The 26125-nt window shown below is 41.7% G+C and overlaps 1 protein-coding gene across 1 annotated transcript in view; it reads left to right on the forward strand.

The window, feature by feature from the left end:
- The window catches only part of STX3 (syntaxin 3), a 50957-nt gene extending 26811 nt beyond the window's left edge, over nucleotides 1-24146 (forward strand). The window contains exons 2-10 of the mRNA XM_018569664.1: nucleotides 2567-2644; nucleotides 7664-7763; nucleotides 9950-10024; nucleotides 11658-11725; nucleotides 13913-14021; nucleotides 16425-16498; nucleotides 17456-17590; nucleotides 17893-18003; nucleotides 24047-24146. Of these exons, the coding sequence (XP_018425166.1) occupies nucleotides 2567-2644; nucleotides 7664-7763; nucleotides 9950-10024; nucleotides 11658-11725; nucleotides 13913-14021; nucleotides 16425-16498; nucleotides 17456-17590; nucleotides 17893-18003; nucleotides 24047-24133 (837 nt within the window). The 3' untranslated portion in view covers nucleotides 24134-24146. The remainder of the gene's footprint in view (nucleotides 1-2566; nucleotides 2645-7663; nucleotides 7764-9949; nucleotides 10025-11657; nucleotides 11726-13912; nucleotides 14022-16424; nucleotides 16499-17455; nucleotides 17591-17892; nucleotides 18004-24046) is intronic.
- Nucleotides 24147-26125: the final 1979 nt, after the last annotated feature.

Raw genomic sequence — 26125 nt, forward strand, 5'->3', positions numbered from 1 at the left:
TATTCTGACAGCTGGGAGTGCCAGCTATCAAAATACAATAGCCTGGCAATGGGGTGTTCCCCCCATAAACATTCACCAGTGTGGGTGTGGATATCCCCCGAACTGCCAGGCTATTGTATTCTGATAGCCGGAAATACCCCCGGGGCTGAACAAGAAACTACTAGTGTATGGCCAGTTTATATGTCAATGATGATCTACTGGCTTTAAAATTTTCTGATTCGCTGACCTGAAACAATAGGGCAAAGGGCAACCAGCGAAGGGCAACCAAACTAATTAGGGGTATGGAGGACCAGAGCTACGAGACGAGGCTACTAAATTTAAACATGTTCACATTAGAGGTGAGGAGATTAAGGGGGGATATGATTTCCATGTACAAAATGTTTAATGGTGGTAGCAACATTAGCGATAAACTGTTTAAAATTAACTCCGTTACAAAAACTAGAGGCCATCACCTAAAATTGATGGAAAAAAAATTCCAGCACAAGGGGCGAAGGGGGTTCTTCACAGTAAGATCAGTTAGGGTCTGGAACTCACTGCCACAGGCGGTGATTTCAGCAAATAATGTGGAATTGTTCAAGAAACTTTTGGACGATTTCTTAAGGGACCGTAATATACAGGGGTACGGGTACTCCTAGAATGAGATCCTAATAGGTTGGACTTGATGGACTAATGTCTTTATTCAACCTCAAATACTATGTAACTATGTAATAATTTTGTTGGAAAGTTAGAGAAAAGGTAGAGCTTCTGACCTGCATATGTGTTCTGGATCAGTATCCTTGAATACACTGATGCCAGATGATCAGTATAGAAGCCAGGAGACTAACTGAGAGGTTGGCTGTGGCAGGCTCCCTTAGAATGGGTTTCCTTTAAGTGTTTTTATGAGACGGCATTAGAGGTGAATCATGGAATCGATGAATGAGCTCAGATTATGAATCGGCAATGTGACATGGGGCCATAATTGAGAAGAGCAGAGAAGCTATAAATAACTCTAGAGTGAACACACTGCAATAGGAGATGATATGGTGACAATGGAAATATGTAATGAGTCACAAGTCACACTCTGTTCCTTTGCAGTGTAGATATCTTTAGAACATAATGCAAAGGGTGCTTTTGGTGTACGTTCTACAATGACTACCCAGTGTGTGTGTGTACAATATACACCATATAGCCAAAATATTGTGGACAACTGAGTCTGACCATCTCATTTATAGGACTAAGAGTATGTGGACATTGTTTCAAATTATTGATGAGTTCAGGGTTTCATGAAGGGGGCTTTTAATGCTACAGCATACCCAGACATCTTAGACAATTGTGGGCTTCCAACCTCATGGTAACAGTTTGGTGAAGGTCCTTTTTCTATTCCACCATAACTGTGCTTGTGTACAAAGTCAGCTCCGTAAAGACATGACTTGATGGGTTTAGGTTGAGCTTGAGTGGCCTACACAAAACCCTGACATCAACCTTACTGAACATCTTTGGGATGAATAAGAGCACCAGTTGTGAGCCAGACCTTCTCATCCACCATCAGAACCTGTCTTTAACCCTAGTGAATACCCCTGGAATAGATTGGAGCTCCAATTGTGAGGCTCATCCAACATCAAGCTGACCTCACAAATTTTCTTTTGGCTGCATGGACACAGAGGGGTTGATTTACTAACCTTATAAACACGCCACAAACAAGTATACACCTCTGTAGTGTGTTCCCTCCCAGCATGATCTATTGGTGGAATCTAGACACCTTTGTAGTGTGTACACACCCAGCAGGTGTGTTGTGCAAAGCCCTGCAAGAATTGCAAGGTGATGTTGTGTAAATTAGCTCTACGTTGTGTTGCTTGCGTTGATGAATGCAGGAATGTAAATGCATGAGCTAACCATTTTTGTCTAAACTGTGAAGCAGCATTATATATACATCATGTGCATGATTTTTCCATATATGGCATTAGTGGAAATATGCTTTTAGAGACTTGCATGCCGCTATTAGAGCGGCGTGTAGCCTATGGTACATGCTACATGACACGCACGTACGTAAATACATAAAAACGCACCATAACGGCGTGAAAATGTGACACATTGCTCGTGTTTGGTTGATACGTTTTGCAGTGTAAAAATCACACGCACCTGGTGCGTGAGTGTGTTTAGGTTAGTAAATCACCCCCAGAGTCTTACAGACTCACTTCAAAATCTTGAAGAAAACTTTCTCAAAAAGATAGAGGGTGTTATAGCTACAAAGGGGACTTCATATGTATATCCATTGTTTTGGAGTAGAATGTCCAACAAGCTCCTATAGGTGCGATGGATAGGTCTCCTTAAATTTCAGGTGAAGGAACGTGAGCCATACATGCAGCATATCTACAAGGCCTCCTTTGAGGACATGGCTGGTCTTCCTATCACACTTGTGTTTGTAGAATGTACTGCAGCCATGAAAGTCCTTGCTCGATGACTATGTTAGATGTGATATCAACATTCAACCTTATGTACTTTCATTAGAGGCAACAATCATCTTGCTTTCTGACTGATGCATCCTATGTCTTTTTAATTTTAGTGACAGTGTTTGGTTTTCTCCTAGACCCAAGACACAGATGACCCAGAAGATGTTGACATTTCCATTGATAATGCGGCCTTTATGGATGACTTCTTTATCCAGGTAAGAAAATTACAATGCAATACAATTACTTTAAAGAAGACATTTTAATGTGTTTACATATGCCTCACTTAGCAACATGCTAATTATATATTTTAAATAAAACCTTTATAGAACCCACTGGAATTTGGTGTTTCTAGATAGGGTATATTTGCATGCAGACCACTCTATGTAACACCCACATGTGATGCTGAACCTCCATGATTGAAAGAACTGAAATCCAATGAGTGAAAGGGATGGGCAAGGAAATGAGGCGGTCTCTCTGACTTGCTGCAGCTTCTAATGTACATTTTAAGAAGCTCACAGTGTGAAGTAAAATCAGAGTAAGTAAATAAAAAATATATATAATTGCTTTTTCATGGCGTCTGTGGGTTTTATTTATTTTTATGCTACTTTTGCTTGTGGATGAGTAACATAGGGATATTTGGAGGCCCACATATCTTAAATGGGACTTCCAGATTGCGCTATGTTCCGCCCTTCCTCCTGCAGAACCCCACATCCACCACGCCAGGAATGTGGGGATGGGACTCTTTCCCCCATCAATGACAGTGATGAGGACATGTGCCCTGGTGTGGTTCAGCCGGTGGTGGCCCACAGTGACTGCCCCCCCCCCCCCCCCTTTTATGGCCAGCCAGACTGCATGCTTTCAAGGGTCTGGTATAGATTTTGAAGACCCCACAATTTGTTTTAGTTCTAGCTGTATGTCATTCTTTCTGTTTGTGTCTGTGTTTGTCTCTTTATATCTCCACAAAACTTCGTATTGCATGTCACTACCGCCACTACATGGAGCTGAGGAGCATAAGAGATTTTAATGCTTCTTGACTTCATCAAGTGGTGGCAAGTCCTTGCAAGCAGCATTCACCAAGCTATTCACCAGGCAAAAGATTGATAAATCTGCCCCTTAGTGTCTGTCAATCTGTTTTTCTGCTTATATGAGTGCCTGTCCATCTGGCTCTATTTTTATGTGTCTAATATGGCTTCATTACACGATCTTTAGATTAATTATTAACATAAGGCTTAAAATCTTTGGAATTCCAGCTCCTGTAGTATCCAGTAGTGATGGGCTCGGGCGTGTTCGCAAGCGCCTCGTACCGAGCCCACCAGGAAGCCATCAGCGCGCAGGGCCAATCACAGGCACTGAGACATGTTCCCGATCTCTGCAGCTGCGGACTGGGGACATGTCTCAGTGCCTGTGATTGGCCCTGCGCGCTGACGGCTTCCTGGCGGGCTCGGAACGAGGCGCTTGCGAACACGCCCGAGCCCATCACTAGTATACAGGAGTTGTCTTTACCATTCACAAAACCCACTACTTGTTCAGAAAGATAATGGCTTTGTAAACCTACAGGGGTCCTATATTTAAGCTTCTAAGTCAAGGTACAAAGACCAATCTCCATACAAGGAATAGAACATGTGCAATTAAATAAAAACTAACAAAAAAAAAATCAAAATATTACAAGCAGCTGGCAAAATGTACTTAAATTAACCACATAAATACCGGCATGTTACAACTCCTTCCTGTCCAGGCCCTTTTTTTTCGTTTTTAGTGCTGCGAAAGTTTGACCAACAATTATTATAATTTTATAAAATTTGTATTATTAATTTGCATACATAGAACTTGGCCATGATGGTATTTATAAACCACTGTTAATTTTTCTTCTTGAATTTTTTTTACTATTGTGATATTTGGGGAATTTAGTACATGTGGTGAGCGCTTAAGGACTAGTCTCAAAGCCGTTTTAACAGAAAAAGGACAGTCTTTTATTTATTTTGTAACAGAAGATATCTTATCTTCAGCAGTACAACATAAAGTATGCTTGCATTTCAGCAAACAGATTATCGCACCATTCCCAGGTTGTCCCATTCAGTCACAGTGTCCCAGTCCTAAGACTTTACTTTTGACTCCAGCACACACACCTTGTGTGCCTGGCTCTCTCAGCCTCTCCAAACCTTCCAGCCTCCCAGGTGTTTCCTGTGTTCCTCTACCACACCACCTGGCTTGGCCCTCCTGTACCCCCAGCACACAACCCAACAAATCCTCCCTTGAGCTGCTCTCAGGCTTAATGAGGCTGATCACCGGCAACACCTGACCTCAGGACTGGAGATTTCATCCAACCCAAAACTCTAAGGGTTAGTTCACACCATATGCAGTGCGTTCTAGTCCGATTCTGGCCGGAACGCACTGCATCGCATTGCGGACGGCTCACTTTTTTGCTGGGCAGGAGGGGGCGTGACAGCTACAATCCGAAAATACCGGAAGAAACTGAAAGGCCAGCTTCTTCCCTCCAAAACTATTGTGCGGGCGATCGCATTGCGTTCGGAGGCAAAATAGTGAGCCGGCCACAATGTGATGTAGTGCATTATGGCCAGAATCGGACCGGAATGCACTGCATCTGGTGTGAACGAGTGCTAAGAAATCTCCAGAGTTCCAGATCTCAGCTACAATCCGAAAAAAACGGAAGAAACTGAAAGGCAAGCTTCTTCCCTCCAAAACTATTTACATTCTGTGACCTCTCAGCCCCTCTGACTGAGAGTCCTGAGTGACTGTGTTGGTGATTGGTATGGGTGGTACTTGAGGAAAAGTATCGGTACTCGTACTCAGTCTGGAAAAAATGGTATTGATGCATCCCTAATATATACAGTATATATGCCAGGACATTATGGACACCCCCAAAATGTGTGAAAAATCGCAAAGTGATCAAATTTTTGTTTTCTGGAATAGAAGAAACATGCTGGTATTGTGGTGGTTAAAAAAACAAATTAAGGTGTGCTTAGCCTTGAAATATCACCCACTTAAGCTAAGTGCAAGTCTTTCATTTTTAGCGTCAGAAAGTTCCCTGGAGAATGAAAAATTGTATTCCACCAGAATTGTCTTACGTGACATGTGTAAATGCCATTGCACACAATTCAATTTTAGCACATTGCAACTCCACCCCCCCTCCCCCAAACAACCCACAATTATTGGTGGCAAGTGGCATTTAAAAACCTTTTGCCAAATCATTGGTGGTCAGCGGCACTTTAAACCCTCCTACCAAAACAATCCACAATCATTAATGATCAATGGCATTTTAACCCCCCCCCCCCTTTATTGATCAGCGGCACTTTAAATCTCCAGCAAAATAATCCTTCCTTTGTTGACCTGCAGCAGCCAGGAGGATTTATTGAATCAAATCATTCAGTAAGGCCTCCTACCCTTCTTCCTGTGTTGTGAAAGGAAGGGGAGGGCTTGCCACTGTAAACAATACTACACGGATTGGACATCATTGATCACATGGCACAGAGCCGTTTCAATCTGCTGACAGCGCGAATATCAGCTTTGCACACACAACAGAGACAAACAGGATGTACAGGTACATTCACCCACTCTAGCAAGGGCACCATTGGGTTGTTTCATTATAAAGGGCCGGATGGCAAGTAGTTAATGACCAAACAATCTGCACTAAGTGTATATATCACATCATAAAGATGTAGACACCATAAAACAAAACCAAATTAAGGTCCTATAATAAATGCATGTATCAACTGCTTCACCTTAAATAAAGTCCAACTAAATAAGGGTCCAGAAATAATAATAATAATATGTAAAAACCATAAATAAAATGATGTGTTGACCCTCCAAAATCCATACCAGACTCTTATCCAAGATAAAAGTCGAGGAATGTTTTTTAAGCGGGAACCCCAAGTAAAAACAAATGCCAATAAAAGTGGGGTTCACATTCTCCTTCACATCCCCCCTCCAGTCCCCCTTTCACATCAGAGTTCCCCTTTACATTAAGAGCCCATCTTCATATTAGGAGCCTTTCTTCACATTAGAGTTCCCCTTTTTCACATCAGGAAACACTCTTCTCATTGGAGGCATGATGATGTGAAAATTTTGCGGCACCCCAGGGTGCCATGGTGCCACCCTGGTTAGGAAAGGCTGAAAAATGTAATGAAGAAGGAACGATCCAAACCACCACTGCTTCATACCAAACTTCCAACCCTCCCCAAAACCAATAAAGAGGTGAACGATGATGGACGAGAGCCACCAGCTCTGAGAGACGCCATCCGGACTTTGGGCCCATTCAAACTATTGTGTTAAAAAATCCATGTGCGTTCCTAAAAACACAAAATGTGGTTTTAGTGTGTGTTTGTAATGTAAATGCAAGATAATACACTTATTACTTGCCTTGTCCTACTTTTCATTTTGTCTTTTCCTGTGTTGATTTTACGGGTCATGTCTGTTTTAGTTGGAAGTATGAACTTGGCTTAAAATTTGACTTGAAAATATGCTAATTGAAATGCATATTGCGCTTTTAGTGCATTAAGTGACCATATGTTGCCATTGTCTATGATGGAAAACATGTTTTTGCCAAAAAGCACAACTGGTGCAGCAAGCACAATTGTTCAAAATGCACTACACTGCCCTCTAAGGGCCTGTTCACGCCATTGCATTTTATGAGCGCTACATGTAGCACATCATGCTAAAAGCTCATGAAAATTAATTGCCATTATAACCTATGAAGCTTTCCGCATCAGTATGTTGCATTAGAGGGGGAGCGCTTGTTGTGCATTTTGGTACAATTTTTTATTAATTTAGATGATGGCAATGCATGGAAAACACTCTAAAAACACTATGTGTTTTGGTTAGTGTGTTTTCAAGTCGTATCATTTTTTTAAACCTTTGTGCTTGTTATTTGCAAATCTTCAACATGATATGAATATGTGTGCTGATGTACGATCCTGGACGCCCAGAGTCGTACAGTACGTCTATGCACATGTATGGGTACATGGAAGTACCAGCATATACCCGCCTACAGCTATTGACTTCTATGGGAAGCTGTACTCAGTACCTTTGGCGCCCAGCAATTTATGTTGTATGGGTGCATGAGCCTATGCACATGAGCCCTAATAACCCTTCACTACACTATCCCCCCCTAAAAAAAAATTGGCTGCTGAAAGACGTAGTAAAAATGTTCTATAGTCTTCCCTTTCCTGGTTATCTTCTTGCGTTTTAATTCTGTTATCATTTCTCTCCTTCTTCAGATCGAGGAGATTCGGCAGAACATTGACAAGATCTCAGAAAGCGTAAACGAGACCAAGAGACTGCACAGTGTCATCCTATCGGCTCCTCTTCCTGAGCAGAGTGTGTAAATGCCATTGGCTATCATAGTGTCATCTGACCCTTGTGTATCACATGGCATGGCGGTATCGTCTACACTGCAGTAGAGTCCAAATCACTGCCATATCTAATGTATATCAGGGATCATACAAAAACATATTGTCAGCCCCAATAAGATGGAAATTTGGGGAAGCCCTATGGCTTCAGTACTTTCAGAGTCTCTGACCTGGAACAGATTTTGAAATCAGAAAAGTCAGCAAGAGGTCAGAAGTCTTTTTTTTAACGTCAAAGAATTGAAGAAAGAGGGTCAGCATGACATTCAGGCAACTTGCGTTTTCAGAAGTATATGTCCGCAATGGCAGACACCATCTATGCTTATGATAGGTTTCCTTTAAATTGTATGTAAACCCTAACAATTTATCAAGCAGATAGAACTAAACACTTTAAGAAGAAACACCTCTTGATTCTGATAGGAAATTCAATGAGCTGTGAATTTCCTGTGCTCTCTGCCTGTGCTGCACACTTATCAGTTAACATTGTTCTCGGATCTCTGTGAACTACAAAATACCCTCTCCTCATCTCTACAACTTGGGGGTTGGGTAGTTTGCAGAGGGAACTGGGAACAGGGTAACTGATAATACAGAACACGTTAACTTATGTTATTATAGAGACACCTGAGGGTGTGTATTCAAGTAATGTCTGTGAAGCTAAGTCCATGCCATCACCATACCGCAGTCATTGTGCTCACACAATAGATAATAGTTACCACAGCTCCAGTTGGGTTGGCCATAGAGTGTATGTCGAGGCAAAATTGAAAAACATAAATAAAAAGGAATTGTTTAAGGGCATCAATGGACTGGTGAAAATGTACCAAAAAGAAGTGTACGTAGATAAGGCACTTACAACATTTTTTACTGAAAAAGGAAACCACATCAGGTGCATCCTAGTACATTTCTCCAGACAGAGGTACAGAGGAACACAGGGACTCCAAATAGTGCATTAAATGAGATCAAACTTTAATACACAAAACCAAGAGTTCACATTTTCAGGAAGTGATACATGCTCCTATGCAGCCTCTGGGTGATCTTTTAGTCTTCCACAGCCAGTGGCCAGACCAGACCTATTAACCTCCTGCTCACATTTGGGATCGAGCCACCAGTGATTAGTCTGAGTTGGTATAGCAAACGCTATACCAATATGACCATGTGGTTGCATAAGGTCAATGATGTCACCAGCATCCCGCCCCTTTGTTTACATGCAGTGGGGTGGGAAATGCAAAATGTCTGCATTCAGGGTTAGTCAGAGGATCTCATTCGAGCAGCTACATAGGAACATTGGTCATTGTCATGGACCAATTTTGCCATGTTGCCATATAGGATAAATGATGTCACCAGCATCCTGCTCCTTTGCAGCTGCGGGGTGGAGAATACAAAATGTTTGTCTCCAGAGTCGGGGAGCAGAGGCTTTTAACCGAGTGGCTGCATTGAGCATTGGTCATTGTCATTAACTGAATATGGCCATGGAAGTCCAATGTCATTGACTGGATATGGCCATGGAAGGCCAATGTCATTGACTGAATATGGCCATGGAAGGCCAATGTCGTGGACCGAATATGGCCATGGAAGGTCAATGTCGTGGACTGAATATGGCCATGGAAGGTCAATGTCGTTGACTGAATGAATATGATACTGAAAAAAATTGTCCCGGCCGCAGTTCAATGGGCCGGCACTGACTGCTTCCTTCCAGGTTTGGGTGAACGTAAGTTCGGACCGAACCCGAGCTCATCCCTATAACACTTCAGACACTCCCTCTGCTGACTGAATGGACAATAAAGGAGCAGCTTTATACTGATAAGGTCCTCTCTCTGCACTGTCCTCCTATCAGTTAGTTCTCTGTGGGCGCATGTGCACTGCCGTAGAACCTAATTGTCTCTCTTGCCTTTTCCAGTCTCAGCAGTCTGCATACTCCTGACTAGGGGTTTATAGGAGGGTGATACCAAGATGAGTTCAGGTCCCTAAGTGAATCATGTACGAAAATACAGTATATTCAGGTTTTCTCTTAATGGCTACATAACTTCATTGATGTGTGTTATATATCTGCCTGGAGGTCAATTGTAAGAACCAGAACACAAAATGAAAACACATTGCCTTTCCAATGCAATGACATTACTGTACGTCTGTGCATTAACAAAAGGCTCACCTGCTTTTCAGAAACAAAGGATGAACTGGAAAACTTAACCCTGGAGATCAAGAAAGCGGCAAATAACATCCGGTCACGTTTAAAGGGTGAGTGCCACTCGTGTGATGTTGTTGTGGCTAACCGGATTAGGGAGATTTAGCTGTTAATGGAAGAATGTGTATTAAAGGAAAGCTGCAGGAGCATACAGGATCTGCCTTGCTGAACCTTTCTGAAATGCCCAATTACCTGGTTGTCTCTGGATTCAGCACTGTTTGAGTCACAGACCTGGTACAGGCATGTAGCAGGTGAAGTTTATGCAGCCACCACTCATGATCTACATACTCGTTTTTGGTCGGAGGTTTGGATCTCATTCAGTCAGGCTATCTGGCTATCAGGCTATCTGGGGAGCTTAATTTGCTGCATTCAAATTCTGTGCCATGACTACATATAAACTGGCCAATTTAGGTGTGGCCAGTTCGTGTGCGACCAGAAACTCCACATAAATGCCATCCATGGATGCAAAATATCTGCGTCCAGGGTCAGTCAGAATATGCAGATATCCCATTGCACACCAGACCAGAATTCCAGTGTAATATACATAAGGGTGCTGGGACGATGTAGGGTTGGCGCCACACAAATTCAAACGTAGAAGAGATAGTCAACCGCACACCAAAGTCCCATGCATCAACACCTCCTTTTATTGATGGCAGATACACATGGCATCACAATTATGAGCACCGCTTTGGAACCTACCGAACCTTCTGAAATGTTGCTCATACTTGTAATGCCATGTCTATCTGTCGTCAATAAAAGGACGTATTGATGCATGGGACCCAGGCTGACCCGGGTGTGAGTGACTATCTCTTCAGGGTCAGTCAGAGGCGCTCATCGGAATGGTTGTGGACATTGGTCAATATCATTCACTGGGCTTGGCCATGTATCCATTTAAGGTCAATATAATTGACCAAATATGGCCATATGGCACATAAGGTCAATTATGTCACCAGTATCCCGCCCCTTTTGTTTACATGTAGCTGTGAGGTGGGGAATGTAAATTTTTGTGCATCCAGGGTCGGTCAGAGGCTCTTACTCGAGCAGTTACATGCAAACTTTGGTGAATGTCATTGACTGAATATGGCTATGTAAGGTCAATGTCCTTGACTGAATATGTCAATGTAAGGTCAATGTCATTGACTGAATATGGCCATGGAAGGTCAATGTCATTGACTGAATATGGCCATGGAAGGTCAATGTCATTGACTGAATATGGCCATGGAAGGTCAATACCCTTGAATGAATATGGCCATGGAAGGTCAATACCCTTGACTGAATATGGCCACGTAAAGTGAATGTCATTGACTGAATATGGCTATGGAAGGTCAATGTCATTGACTGAAAAAACTCTCTGCCCCTGTCTCCCAATTGTGCTCCTTGACAGTTAAGAGGACAATTGTTTGGTACTAAGTGCTTTAGCAAATTAAAACTAAACCCTTCAGCCTACCTTTCAGTCTTGCACACTTGTACCGGCTCCTCTCCTGGACTGAAATAGCTTACTCTGATTTTACTGCACACTGTGGGCTTCTCACAATGTGCATTAGAAGCTGCAGCAAGTCAGTTTACATCCACACAATAAAAGGATTTTAGTCTATCAGATCACAAAGATGATTTTTAACATTGGCAAATTTTGGGTTCTAATTTCAATTTGTCCCCCCCTCTTTTATTTTTATTTGTTTGTTTAAGCAATGGAGCAGTCTATAGAACAAGATCAAGGTCAGTCTTCAGCAGACCTTCGAATACGGAAGTCCCAGGTGAGTGGTGAAGGACGTAATGTGCACATTGCAATCTTATTGTTTGCTCATTCCTGAAGATCTTGCCGGGGGTTGTGTCCCCTTTTGCAGTAGGAGTCAAGCTTCTATTACGGTAGTCGGGTTGCCACCTTATCTTATGGTTCCTTTCCTATAATTACCACTGGAAAGCAATCCCTTGCTTACCAGCCAGGCTTGTAAAATACTAGCCAGATGGCAACTCTAGATGGTTCGGGGCTTGATGTATGCCTAGAGATGGACTCTCCCTTAAAAAGAAGTCCAGGCAACATGCAGTGGGTGTTATTATAATGTTTTACTGTGTTCTCTTGTGAGTTGTGTGAAGTTTGTTATGGTTTCCTTGATCCACCAACGTATGGTAAGGGTCAATCATGATGTCCAGCTTTGTCCGCGATGATGTTGACTCGTCAAAATAAAAAAAATAAAAAAACCTGAAGCACACATACACACATGCACAATCACAAATAGACACATAAAAGGTTAAACTTGATGAATCTGTGTCTTTATTCAACCTCAAATACTATGTAACTATGAAGCTCGCACACGACAAACTCCCACCAGAAAATGAACAATTTGATAGATGCCGGCAAAATGTAAACAGATCGGCTGAGCTAGTGGTGACATCACCGCTGGCTCCGCCTATCTGTTGACATTTGGCCGCACCTGTCAAATCACTATTGTAATTCCTAGTCAAATGTAAACAAATGGGCGGAGTCGGCTGTGACGTCACGGCTGGCTCCAACCATTTGTTGTCATAAAATGACAGACTACTGTCCTCAAATGACCTAAGGACAGTATATTTAGCAGACCAATAGGGACTAAATAAAAAATTTACATTGTTGGGTTTTCCATGCACTGTATCCTGATATTATGCATCAACACAAACACTCCTTGCTTCCCTTGGTCACCAAACAAATAACAGTTCCATGCCATAAATGACCAACAAATTACAGTCCCTGATTGCCACATTGTCTTTAAATATCTTAAGGTAGAATGAAAGGCAATTATATTTTTTTTATTTTTGTTTTTGATAGTGTAAGGGAGGGTTCTAACCACCTTAACTTTTATTTTTTGCCATCCCATTGCAAAGATTTCTGTTCAATTCCTGTCTAACTATAACAGGAAGTGAGAGGAAATCCCTGGTGGTCAGCATGACTAGTGTCCACATTGGAAGATTTCCCATCTATTTTTGTTCTGATGATAACTAAGAATTAGGGAATTTAATTCACTTTTAGTGAACAGTCACCAAGATAAATAGTGGGGGTGAATCTCCCTAACAGGGGCACAGACAGCAATAAAAACCAAAAGGTGTTCTAATCCTTCTCCACTCTATCCAAAACTAGTTTTGGCTTCAGTTGCACTTTAAAGTGGAACTAGACCCACCAATTTAATGGTATACAGCTGCCCCCTCCCTGTGATTCTGTACAACACGATCACTTAACACCAGCTCTGCCTTTACACACAATACACTGCCCTGGAAGAGCTCAGTTTTAATATGTACAATTTGCTCACAAAACACAGAGGCACCATTTCCATGAGGATATGTTGAGGAAAGCTAACAAAAAAAACATAAGTTTCTGCAGCATCTGCATATGTCTGCTTCGTGTACACTTGGTCAGGGGCGTCCTGAGGCTGGGGGACACACCCGGAGCGGAGACCGGGTGACACCCCACCGTGACAGCATCGTGCGCAAGTGTGATTGTCTTATTGACGCCTGCCGGCGGTCATCTTGGTGATGGACGCCGGCAGAGAGAGGACGTTCACCCGGCGGTGTCACCCCTCCGCTAGTTGGCACCCAGGTGCAGGACACCCAAGCCCAGCGCCCCCCCCCCGCACCCTCCTTGTGGTGACAACTCCTCTGCAATGGTGGAAATGGGCTTTAAGGCATGCCAATTGTCAAGGTTGCCAGTGTGCTTATTGTAGCTCTCAACTGAAATTTCATGCCCATAAATGGCCGGTGTCAAAGCTGATCACATGTGCAGCACCATGGTAACTTGTGTCCAAATAGAGGCCAAGATGGCACCTGCCTTGGCTGTAATGGATCTGAGGATGTAGTTCCCCTTTAACTAGTTCATAGCTTCTTGCTTTGACAAAACGGCTTTGATCCTGTAACATCTTCTTTGATGACTGTTCTCAGCAAAGTATTAACGATGCATCTCCCCCTCCCCACAGCACTCTGTCCTGTCGAGGAAGTTTGTGGACGTAATGACAAAGTACAATGAAGCTCAGGTGGACTTCAGAGAGCGGAGTAAAGGGCGGATCCAGAGGCAGTTGGAGATCAGTGAGTCATCACCATCATGGTTTTGTGGTTTCCTTTGTTCACTCAAGCTGGCCATACTCCAGTAAAATTTCATCTAAACATGTTCATATTCTGAACGTTTGTTCGATTTTCTAATGATTAGTAGGGTCTAATGGACATTCGTTTTTTTACCCTATGGATGGGGAAATTCGAATGAGTAGGACGGAAAATGTTCTTCTTTCTTATCTGAACTAATCAAGTTCTAACCATGAATGTGACTTTGGTTAGGTAAAAATTGTACACATTGTAATGCACATGCACTAGGAACAAAAGAAACCTGTTTAACACATCTTGGATTCCATTGATGCCGGTCTGGTGGTAATTTTAAGGGCTTTAAAGTAACTTAAGTTAAAGGAGAACTATGAGGTGAGTGATTTTCACTCATCCTCATAGTTCTAGCCGACCTGTGACAATGAGACTGTCACAGGTTGGCTCAGTAGATCGGGAGGTGAGCGAACACATACCGGCGTTCGCTCACTTCTCGATCCTGTCACGGCAGAGAGCCGTGACAGGGGAGGGAGAGGGCTTTTAAGGGCTTTCCAGCAAAATAAGTTGACTCAATGATGACGAGATCGAAAGCTCTGATGAAAGCTCGAACAAACGCTCAAAATTTTTTCGGGGCTTTCAAATTAAATGAGTCGGCTCAATGACATCAATGGCATCTTTGAATTCTCTGCTGAACTATTTCCAATGTTCAAATGAAATTCTAACAGTGTAAGGCCAGCTTTACTATAGCTCGCCAGTGTTCATATTGGAGAGAGCTGGAAGCGATGTTCTGGTTTCCAAATTAAGCCATTTGGAGGGGGAAAAAAAAGTTGCATGCAAGAATGATTGATCCGTTCTGGTTATGATATTCTTATTTTTGGTGGCGTAAGGTTAGTTGACTCGGCCACTGCTTTTTGCATTACTGAAAAAGTAAGATGCCGGCTTCTAAAACTGAACTTACACTGCTCAAATACAGGTGAAACTCGAATAATTAGAATATCGTGCAAAGTTCATTTATTTCAATACACACCATAGAGTCAGAACTTTGCTGATCGAAGAGATTTTGCTTTGATGCAGCAGTGGGCATGTCAGACCTCTGCAGAGAGACCACTGCTTCAATACAGAACAAGGACCCTTCTTTGCAGCATTCTGGCAAGGAAGGAACAGGCCTTTCTACACAGGCGGTGGCTGCTTCCTTTAGAAAGGGAACTGCAAAATGTTGCACATCTTTGTTTTGATGCACCTTGACGGTATGTACCTGACTTAGGGCTCATGCACACAGCCACCTGAAGCCAAAAATTCCGTCATTTTTCTCCCGTCAGAGAGCCACTGGTGCTGCCTACAGCCTGCCATGGAAGTCAATGATTTTTGTAAACATTCACATGCATATGTGTCCACACCCATACACATGTGTGTTTACGCAAGTCTGGTGTATACCTGCGTACAGCCATTGACTTGTATGGGAGGCTGTATGCAGCCCAAGTAGTACCCTGCCAGGGAAAATACACTGTGATGTATACTTTACTCCCACAAGTGGCCACGTGTAAAAAGAGCCTTTAAACTCTGTTAATTTAGGACTTAAAGTGACATTAAACCCTCAGATTTTTTAGCATAAACCAATACTGTAATGTGTGCCTTACTGTAATCCATGGTTGTTTCCCTTCTCTTTGCTGCTCTTCCTTTTAAATCCTCATGTCTTCTCATGCTTGGGGAGAACTTCCCTTTGCAGCTCAGGGCCTCTTCCTGTAGTGCTGGCTCAGGTTACAAACCTATACACAGACACCATGTATCCATTCCAGAGACAAGGCAGTCTGCTGCAAAACAGAAGTTCTGCAGAGCATGAGAAGAGATACAGATTTAAAAGGAAGAGCAGCAAAGAGAAGGGAAACAACCATGGATTACAGTAAGGCACACATTACAGTATTGTTTTATGTTAAAAAATCTGAGGGTTTAATGTCACTTTAAAGCAAGCCATGCCGAGAAAATATCAAGGCTGCCAATACTGACCAACTTCTAAAAATTGTAGTTCCCTGGTTGTCGGGCTGATTCAATGGCTTCAGTACCTTGTGAGTCACTAACCTGGAAATGTCTACATCTGGCATCTAGTATTCCTGACCTAAACAGTTCTAGACCAGTGGCTCATGAAGCATTGCAGCCTGAGACCTCCCGTAAAGCATTTTCAGAAGACCGCTGATGGCAGCTTCCGTATTTCTCTTTTTTGGTGGTAGAGCAGCAAAAAAGCTGTGTTTGGAATGGCGAGGGAAGTGACTCTGTGTTCTCATTATGACATAATATTATCATACTTCTGTGTGTCTGCCTGCGGCACTGGTTGGCCTATACGGGGCATTTCAAATATCATTGTGATTCTAACATCTGTCACTTGTTATCATTGTTTTCAAGCTGGCAAAAACACAACAGATGCTGAATTAGAGGAAATGCTGGAAAGCGGAAACCCCAACATCTTCACTTCTGGGGTAAGACCCTTTTTAAAGAGGACCTGTCACAAATACATGGATGTGGACCTGTATCCTGCACATTACAAAGTCCTTTTTGCATCATTTTGCTAAATAAGCCAGTGAAGTCTGTTCATAATATAGGTAATATTATTTTTCCCTTTTGCTACTTATGTACTGGCTTGCCAAATGTGCAGTGGATATGGGAAAATACAAGAAGCCGGATGTTCTTGAGTACACTTAGCCCTCTAGTAGTAATGGGCCCCAGTTACGTAAAGGAAGTAGCTAGTAACCCTTCATTAATGTCAGCCTTGCTGCGGTAGTCAAAAACTTATGCCAAAGTCAGTGGTTAATTCCATCACCCATGTATACCCAATAGGTATCTGTTTTTAGCTGGTAGGGAGATCAAGCTTATGGACAAATGTTTGTGGACACCTGACCATAACACCCACTATTTCACCAAAAGTAAGTAAATACTGCTCCTGATTTATTTTTTACTGGTGTTTCCAGTGTTATTAATGCTACAGCCTGCAGAGATCCCTGACCTCAACCTTATTAAACACCTTTGGGATGAATTAAAATATGCTAATTGAGAGCTAGGTCAGAGGTTTCAAAAAGGGGTTCATAATCATATTACTGATATTCACTGGTTTATTTAGCAAAGCAATGCAAAGAGTCTTCTCATACATTAGTGCCATGTTCTTTTGGCTAAATAGGCTTGAATTCCCACAGGCACACTTCAAAATGTTGTGGAAAGACTTCTCAAGAAGAGTGGAGGCTGTTACAGCCACAAAGGGAAGAAAGGGCAACTCCAAATGAATGCCTATAGTTTTGAACTGGTGTAGGGCATAATACTATCAGGTGACATACTGAACATCACAAAAAAAGATAAAGAAGATGTAAACATTTTGGTTTGGCTAGCTGACAGGATGATTTGGTACCTATAGCCTAACTACACCTATCCATCTTTTCCTGCAGATCATTGACTCACAGATTTCACGTCAAGCCCTGAGTGAAATTGAGTCTCGTCACCGGGATATCGTACGGCTAGAGAGCAGCCTGAAGGAGCTCCATGACATGTTCATGGATATAGCCATGTTGGTTGAGAACCAGGTAACCATTATGGGCAACATGGGGTGGGTGAAGATAAAGATTAGTGACAGAATGCCCAGCTTAAAAATAAGGGATTGGTAGTACTATATAAACAGTTAAAATTATCCTAAATCACCCTAATATGGTCTCTAACAGCCATTCGATGTCTCAGTTGTGTCCTATTTTCTGTCTTTAATGCTTTGCTTGGAGACTGAGGCTCAACCTAGTTCAGGTAACTATACCTTTCCTCTCTGACTTTCGACTTTATCTAAAAACCTTCCGCTTTTCCAAGTATACTAACTGATCCTGTGTGTCCTCTACAGGGGGAGGTGACTGATAATATAGAGATCAATGTCATGAAGTCAGTGGAACACGTAGAAAAAGCTCGAGAAGAGACAACCAAAGCTGTGAAATACCAGAGCAAAGCACGTAAGGTGAGGGTGGAAAGACCTTGACATAACTGGACATTGACATAACTGACCTACTTTAGATATAAAATCTGATATAAGGATTCAGTTGAGGGCAACATGACTGAGCAAAGTTCTTTGTTATGTGACACTACAATATGATATTATATGTGCTTTTTAATGTTTCCCTCTATCTCCTGCCTACATCCTGTACAATTCCCATCATCTTTCTATTTTTTTATGTCAACAATGAACATTTCTCGCTGTGTCTCTTGTGTTGTGTACTCTACACTTTGTTCCTCTGTGTTTCAATTCACCTTTTTACCATTCACTCGTCATCCTTTTACTGTATTATGAAACCTCTTTGGTTTCCACCATGGGCTTATCTATGCTTTCCTTTACAATGTTGATCTCATCCTCCACATTCTCGCCTCCATGTCCTTAATTCTTCTCTTCACGCTGTTCTCAATTTTCAATCCTGGCTTCTTATTACTCTAATATGTCTTTACCAACACATTCTTCTCTACTTCCTGTGTTGGGTTTTCCTATTTTTTCTCAAAACATCTACCTACCTAAAAACCCATCCTTCCTTCCTGATGTTTTATCTGCTATTTACTCTATCCCTATCTTCATAAAACATATGCCAACTTCATAATTTTCCCAACAACCAATATTTTGTGGTTTGTACCCTGTGTCTGTGTGCTTCAATCTAACTCTTCTGTCTTGTGTCATACATTCTTCCTTCTATATTGACCCAAACTTTTCTTCAAAACACTGCATTTTCGAACCATCCATTCTTAAATCTTTTTGACCTCCTTCTTCCCTTTCATTGATTTTCTATAATGCTTTCTTTCTTTGCACCGCTTAAAACATCCATCCATAAATTATCTTCTGCCATATCCTTTTACTCTCTCCTTCTACACTTAAAACAATTATTCCCCCTCATAATCTTCCAACAACATACATCCCTTAACTCATTGCCACGCTTGTGTCTTGGCTTCCTTCTGCTATTTCCCCCCACCTCTGCCTTTCTTCTCTTTTTTTCCATTTCTCTTTCTTTCTTAAGGGTGCTCTTATAGACCGTATAGAAAATAACATGGATCAGTCAGTAGGTTTTGTCGAACGAGCTGTGGCCGACACAAAGAAAGCTGTAAAATACCAGAGTGATGCCCGGAGGGTGAGAAGAACCGCTTAGTTGGCTCAGTAGCAATTTAAGGCTTGGCAACCTTGCTGGAACCCATTCTAGATCCTTGCATATACATTTATGTTATGCTGGTAGTGCATTGATTTAGATTCAACCTCTGCCAATGGTAACCTTCCGCCTCTGTTAAAATTTTAGATTTAGAATTTATAGATATGACAGGGCTCATTTATAAAAACTGGAGTAAGGGAAAAGAGGGGATGTGCTCTAAAACAAAGTAAATGTTATGGTTAATTTCCTAACCTGCATAAAACAATTGGTGGCCTATAGTCATGTATGTTAGTGGCCTGTAGTCACACAGGAGCAGATAAAACTTTGATACTGCTGAAATTATCTGCATGGTACCATTTCTAGGAAAGACCATTAGAGGTCTTTAAATTGGAACATTTTGCTTTTGAAAAGAGTGGGAAAAGCTGCAACCTTTGTCATGTTGTTCTCCTGCCTGTGTCCCTGTTGGGGACATGTGCTCTTACATAACAATGGTTAGTAGATCACAAAGTAAGGGTAAGGCCGGATGCATAGGGATGATTTTTGCTATAGCTGTCTTCAACCATAATTACCCTATGATTAATCGCTACACATGCAGTTGCATGTAGCAACGATCGACCACACAATTTGGAGCATTGTGCTGCCATTAGGGAACACTTCATTGTTCCCTATGTGTAGCAATCGCTAGCTTTATTGGTACTTAATCATGAGTGATGATCACTATAGCAAAAATTAGCCATGTGCGGTCAGCCTAAATCTTTCTATCAGAGACACAGATGGCAATAAATACCTGAGATAGTTCCAAACTCTTCCCCTTTCTGCCACAAAAATAAGAAAAAACAGTGGCTGGAATTGCACGTTAAAGCCCAACTCTAGGCTCTGGGCTTCTCCCCTGCCTTCTCCCTCCAAGTGGACCTCGAGCACCCCTACCTTATACAGATGTATTCAGGCCAGTAACATGATGTGCAGGGTCCTTTTCCTCTTTGTATTTTCTTCTGGCCATGTGTGATCCTCAATGATGCAGTGACGTGAAAATGTAACCAGCATTCTCTTCATCATTACACTATGAGTGTACATGGTGACACCTCTCCTTACGACAAGTCCATGACACTATGCACTCAGAGTACTGTATGTCCTTAGTCTACCAGTTTGAATGGCGTGGGACATTATTTAATCTGGAACACTGAGGACATCTTGTAGAAGAAAAGCACTGTGGGGACAGGAGGGGAGTTTTGCAACAAAACTTAATTTTGTTTTTTATTACTTCCTGGTGGACCTTATATGTTAAAAAAATAAATAATAGCTTAAGTTGGGCTATAATGCTTCTGATTGCAACAATGACAATTTTTGTCACCTTTAAATATAATGATTTGATCATGAAGTGTTGAGAGTTATGGGAGGTGGGTCAAATAGTTTGCAAAAAAACAAAGTGTCATCTTTCCTGTGCTCCAGTTTTCATAAATCAGGCCTAAAGTAGTTAAATGTGCATTTTTATTGTTTACCTCCTTCTCCTCTTTTTTCTGTTTGGTTCACTCTATTTCTTCCTCTATCCTGAGTGCGAAAGAACAAATACTTTTTGGCCTACTGGCTATGCCTTGTGCAGATGAAAGGCATTCTGGGAAATTAAAGTCAGATAAAGCTTCCACAGAATGCTGATGTAATGCCAAGGTTTGTAGCAATCTAAAAATTAATTAATTTTTCTAAGGTGGACTTTGAGATTGTAAAACTCTCTGCAGAGCCCCCTTGAGTCAGGACTAAAGTTCTCCAACATCAGATTTGGTGATTAAAGAACTAAAGAATTTACTATAGGTCTTCATACCTCCCAACTTTCTGAGACAGAAAAAGGGGTCAATTGTTGTAAGCAAAGGATACCCCCCCCCCTTCCCAGTTATGTGGACCTGGAAGAACTGATATGCACAAAATTGTTGGTTAAAGCCACAAGTGCTTTTGGTCTACTGCTTTTCTTTTATATTGGCTTTTCAACAAATGAAATAATTCAAAGGTTAGAGGAAAGGTTATAATATAACATTTATGGTAGGTGTACCATTATCTATAGAGATTTATATATCACACCAATAAGAGGAGCAACTGAGGAGCAAAGAGGGACAGAGGGTGACAATGCCTACAAATGAGGGGCAATTTGCAGCTTTGTGTCTAATAAAGTTGAGAATTTCCCATGACCTCTGTGATTCAACGTGGACAAGTAACTTTGTTGTTAACAGTCAGCCTTGATTATTATTTGTCTCTAACCCTCCCCAGCTTTGGAAGGAAAGTTTGATTCAGAGTAGTAATTTTGGGTGTGGATGCTGTTGCTTTACTGGACCTTCTTATTTTTATAATCTTATGTGTCCCATTCTTATTGAATTGGATATTTACTACTACTGGTGGAACTACCAGGGTCGCAGCGGTTGCAATTGCGACCAGGCCCTGGCGTTCCGCCTGTTGGAGGAGCCCAGAGAGGAAGAAGAGGGCCCACAGCTCCCTCATGCCCCCCGCCAATAGTGCAGCTCCTTCCCCGCCAGGGGGGCCTTCATGGTGTCTTGTACCGGAGCCCTGAGGTTTCTAGTTACGCCTTTGTTTACTACTGTACTATTTTTTAATATAAGTATATCGCTGGGCATCATATTATAATAGCATGATAGCACTGGGCATTCCAAAGGAGTCATGTGACATCCTGTATGGTTTTGGTTTCCTATACGGCCAGTTAGGATGAAGTCTTGCACACTTGTGCTATACTTTTGAAGTGCTTATATAGTATAAACTTATTGTGACAGTAAATGACTAGTAACACATTTTGTAGTTTATTGCTGAGGTTAAGGAACCTGTGGTTATTGTCATAGGGTGCGTCCAAACAATTAAAATTATGCACTGCCTTTTGTTTATTCAGTCAGTTTGCTATGCCAACTGAACCTACAACGTGCAAAGAAAACTCTATGAGCCATAGTATCTGAATCAAAGATTGAATTCTCAGGGAAAGCAGTACAGTTTTAGATGAGATAACGGTAGTTCAGTCCACTGAAAAAACTGGATAGTTTTGCTTTATTTATAAAGTTCAGGTTAAAGCCCAACTGAACTTTCAGTTAATATTTGCATAATGTATTCCAGGTGTATGAAAATTTGGTGTGCGCAGTTTAAGTGTTTTTTTTTTTATATCCGTAGAAAGCAGCCTGCCATCACACTGCTTATCCTTGCTCTCTGTGTGGAAGCAGTGGTCTCCCTGCAGAAGCTTGACATTCTCCCATGACTCTGGACTATAGCTGTCCAACAGAAAGCATGAGATTTGCTGATTAAAGAACTATAGGTTTGGCTCAGCAGGGACAAACAGCAAGAGTCCTTCTCATGTTGCATGTACTGTATATAGCTGATTTGAACTGGAAAATCAGTTGGTCTTTACAGAAGAACTCTGGGCAGAACAAAAATAAAACCTTGTAGTGGCACTACTCCCGCACTGGAAGGGTAAAGAGCTCGTATTTGTCTAGGGTGTAAAACAAAAAAAGGATATATGCACATGATTCTCGATCCCGCACCCACTTCTCCCTCGGACTCTGGTGAGTTAAGGATCTGCCAGTCAGCATGTCTAATACAGTATGTTAGACCTGAGGACATTGAGGAATTTGCGGAGAGAGGTGAGCGGTCACCACCGCAGGATCGAGGATCGGATGAGTATAACTTCTTTATTTTTAGACCCAAAAGAAAAACGAGAACTTAATTGATCCTAAACAGGGTGGGTAGCCCGACTGCAAAGGTTAGGTTTACATATGCCCGGAGTTCTGCATTAAAGGCTATAAACTGTGGAAGCTTTGCCCAAAAGGGCAAACGGAGAGCAAAGGAGGTAGAGGTATTGCTTTTGTTCACCTTGTTAGAGCTGTCACTTGTGCCTAGTGGTGCAATATTCAATAAAAAACTAAAAAGGTGGGGATAGCACTGATCCACAGAATAAATGAAGCTGGGATATACTTGCACTGCAAGTCCCCAGGTGCTGTTTTCTCTCCGGCAAGCAGAACAGAGAGCAGCACAGTATGGGCATCCCAAAATTTTACTCTGAAGAATGAGCCTCTGGGCACAGAAAATGCTCCTGTAGTTTTGTAGGAATTCAAGACAAAATGTAAAAATTTTTTAGAGTACTGTTTAGATTAAAATAAACATTTCTAGATGTTCCCTGTGAGTTAGCGAATCTTCACTTTTTGGGTTCAGGTCCACCCAAAAGCATCCCTTTGCTAATGTTTACAGAAACCTTTTCTGAATATGAACTTAACAAATAACCAGTGCATCGTCATGGGACAAAATCTCTGCTGCAGTCTGTCTGTGGAGGCCCAGTTATGTTCCTATTGGGAGCTGCCATCTTGCCTCTTGTACAGCCTAGTGAAGTGAAGCAAGTTTGTGGATTTCAGAGAGCACACCAAAGACAACTCTACCCTTCTGGTGACACTCACGTGTCGCTGCTTTCTACATAAATCTGCGGCTGAGAGATGGTAGAGATCAAGATGAGGGTTTAGCTGCTGACTTGACAAAAATTCAAACATATTGGTAACAGCTCTTATTAGTCCTAAATCTTTATCAGAAAGGAAGAGCACATCTGATGGCGCAGATTTGAAGTTTTTTTTTTTTACATTCTTGGGGGGTGGAAAGATTCATCTAAAAGATATACTCATAAAAATGTTATATCTAACTAAATTATGTTCCATCTCATCCCTTCTCTATCCTCCTCTATAACTTGTGTCAACAGCAAAACACCAGGTCCGCTTTAGGTTATATTTGATCAGGAACGATGTAATGTGCTTACTTTGGACTGACATGTGACATCTATAAGACAAAGACATGACTGTATTGTACGATTTGCTTGTTGTACTTGATCCTTCTCCTTGATGTTCCCTTCCCTAGAAAATGATCATAATTATTGTGGTGGTAATTATCCTGCTAGCGATCGTGGCTCTGATTATTGGCTTATCTGTTGGACTAAAAAAATGAGACCATCATCTGGGGATATGCACTTGTAAGTAGAAAACTCTTTAAAAACAGTTAAGAGTCTTGCTAACATACTTGTTAATCCTAAAAGCCCTGCCACAAGACCCTCAGGAATTAGTTAAAAGTTTAGTGTGGGAAAATCAAGACAACTAAATAACTTAGAGTATCTAAACCCAAAAACAAAAAAAAATAATTTGCAGCTTACCTGTCCTTAGATGTGGTGACTATTTTTTATAATGACAATTTTTCCTTTATACGTCCACACATTTCCTGTCCTAGAGTGACAACAGCCACTCATTGTACTGTATCTGTGGAGGAGCAGCATTGTCACCCTAGGTTACTCTTCTGATTTGGACCTTACCTCCATTACATAGGGAAGTGGTGTCCTTTACTTCACAGAATATAGCTGGGAAGGCTGATAAGATCAGGGGGGGACCTACCGCCGGTGCGGCCTGAAGAGGGAGGCGAGAATAAAAAAAGCCGGCAGGCACTTCACAGGGCAGCCCTGGGCCTCGGCAAGCAGCCGCCTGAACACACGGATGCTGTGTCTGAGACTCTGACACACACAATGGTGTGTTTTTCTGCAGCCTCCCCCACCAGAAAACAGCCTGAAGAGGTGAAGGTAAGTTATTAAATAAAATAATTATGTTTTGTAGCCCAATTGATGAACATGCTGTATGAAGTACAGCTGATATTTGTAGTGCTATAAAGCAGGTCCCATTCTGCATTGCAGCAATGCAAAATGACACCCGCTAGGGGGGGGGGGAGTACCTGGTGCGGGGGGGCCCGAAAAAAAATCTTGCACCGGGGCCCTTTGTTCCCTAAGTCCGCCACTGGATAAGATACAAGGATACCGGATTACAGGCAAGATAAAGAGTTATTTTTCTGTACTTGCAGAACATGTTCTTACCCTCCAAAAAGGAAAAAAAAAGAAATCTAATGCAGTCACCACATATGATGACAGCTAATCTACAATATATTTATGTTTTGGTCCTTAGGACCAAAGTGTTTTTAAATCCTTTTTAAAAAAAAATGTATTATTGTTTTTTTTTGTCTGGATAAAACACAGAAGTGTCTATTCATTTTTATAGACTTTATCTACATCTATGTCCCCACTGGTGAGGTTTAACCTCACTATTTCTCCTGGTAACCATCGTCATCATGGCTGAAAATGAGAGAAAATCCAAAAAAGTCAACACTAGAACAGGAAGGGGAATCTTCTCATGGGAATACTTGTTCTGGTGATAACAAACTAAAAGGAAATTTCCCTTAGGAGATATAGCCTTTTACATGAAGTGAAGGTAATTATACCCCAATGGGACAGACAGTTAAAAAAAAATGGACAGGGGGTTTCAGCCTATCCCTACTTTAATAAAAAGTAGGAAAAAAGGGTTTTGTCATAGATACTCGTTTGCTTGTACAGTTAAAATGTTGAGGCATAAATTATTTAGCATAAACACAATTTGGCAGAGCGGGGATTTTTCTTGGAAGTGTTTCCAGCTGTGATACAGTGTCACAGAAGCACAAGAGAAAGGGTAGAGTGGCAATGGATGCCAAAAGCATTCTATATGTAGTATGGAATTAGTGAATGCTTTTAATGATAACTCTAGTTTTGTGGCTGAGCAGCAGAGACATGCTCTCTCAACACTTCATTCATTTCAGGTTGTGTAGAAACTGCCCTAAAGGCAATGGCAGGATGAGGGGAGCTAATCATTTATCCCTAATTTATCCCACTGGATGACGGGAGCTAATCATTTATTTAATGGCAAATGAGTCCCTGCCAAAATTTAGCATCACCAGCATGTGTTGGATAACTTAACTATATTTCTATATCAAATGTGCTATTTACATAAATATTGGACATATAGGGCTTGAATCTAGATTGCTAGTGGGGACTGGTAGCTAGTAATGTCTTGGCATGAAAGTAGCCACATACTGTGTATCAGCTGGTACCTGTGAAAGAGGAAACATGAACTCATATTGCTTTTAGCACAG

This window comes from Nanorana parkeri, unplaced genomic scaffold (genome assembly GCF_000935625.1).
Source record: "Nanorana parkeri isolate BGI_ZX_2015 unplaced genomic scaffold, ASM93562v1 scaffold1376, whole genome shotgun sequence".
NCBI classification, from domain to species: domain Eukaryota; kingdom Metazoa; phylum Chordata; class Amphibia; order Anura; family Dicroglossidae; genus Nanorana; species Nanorana parkeri.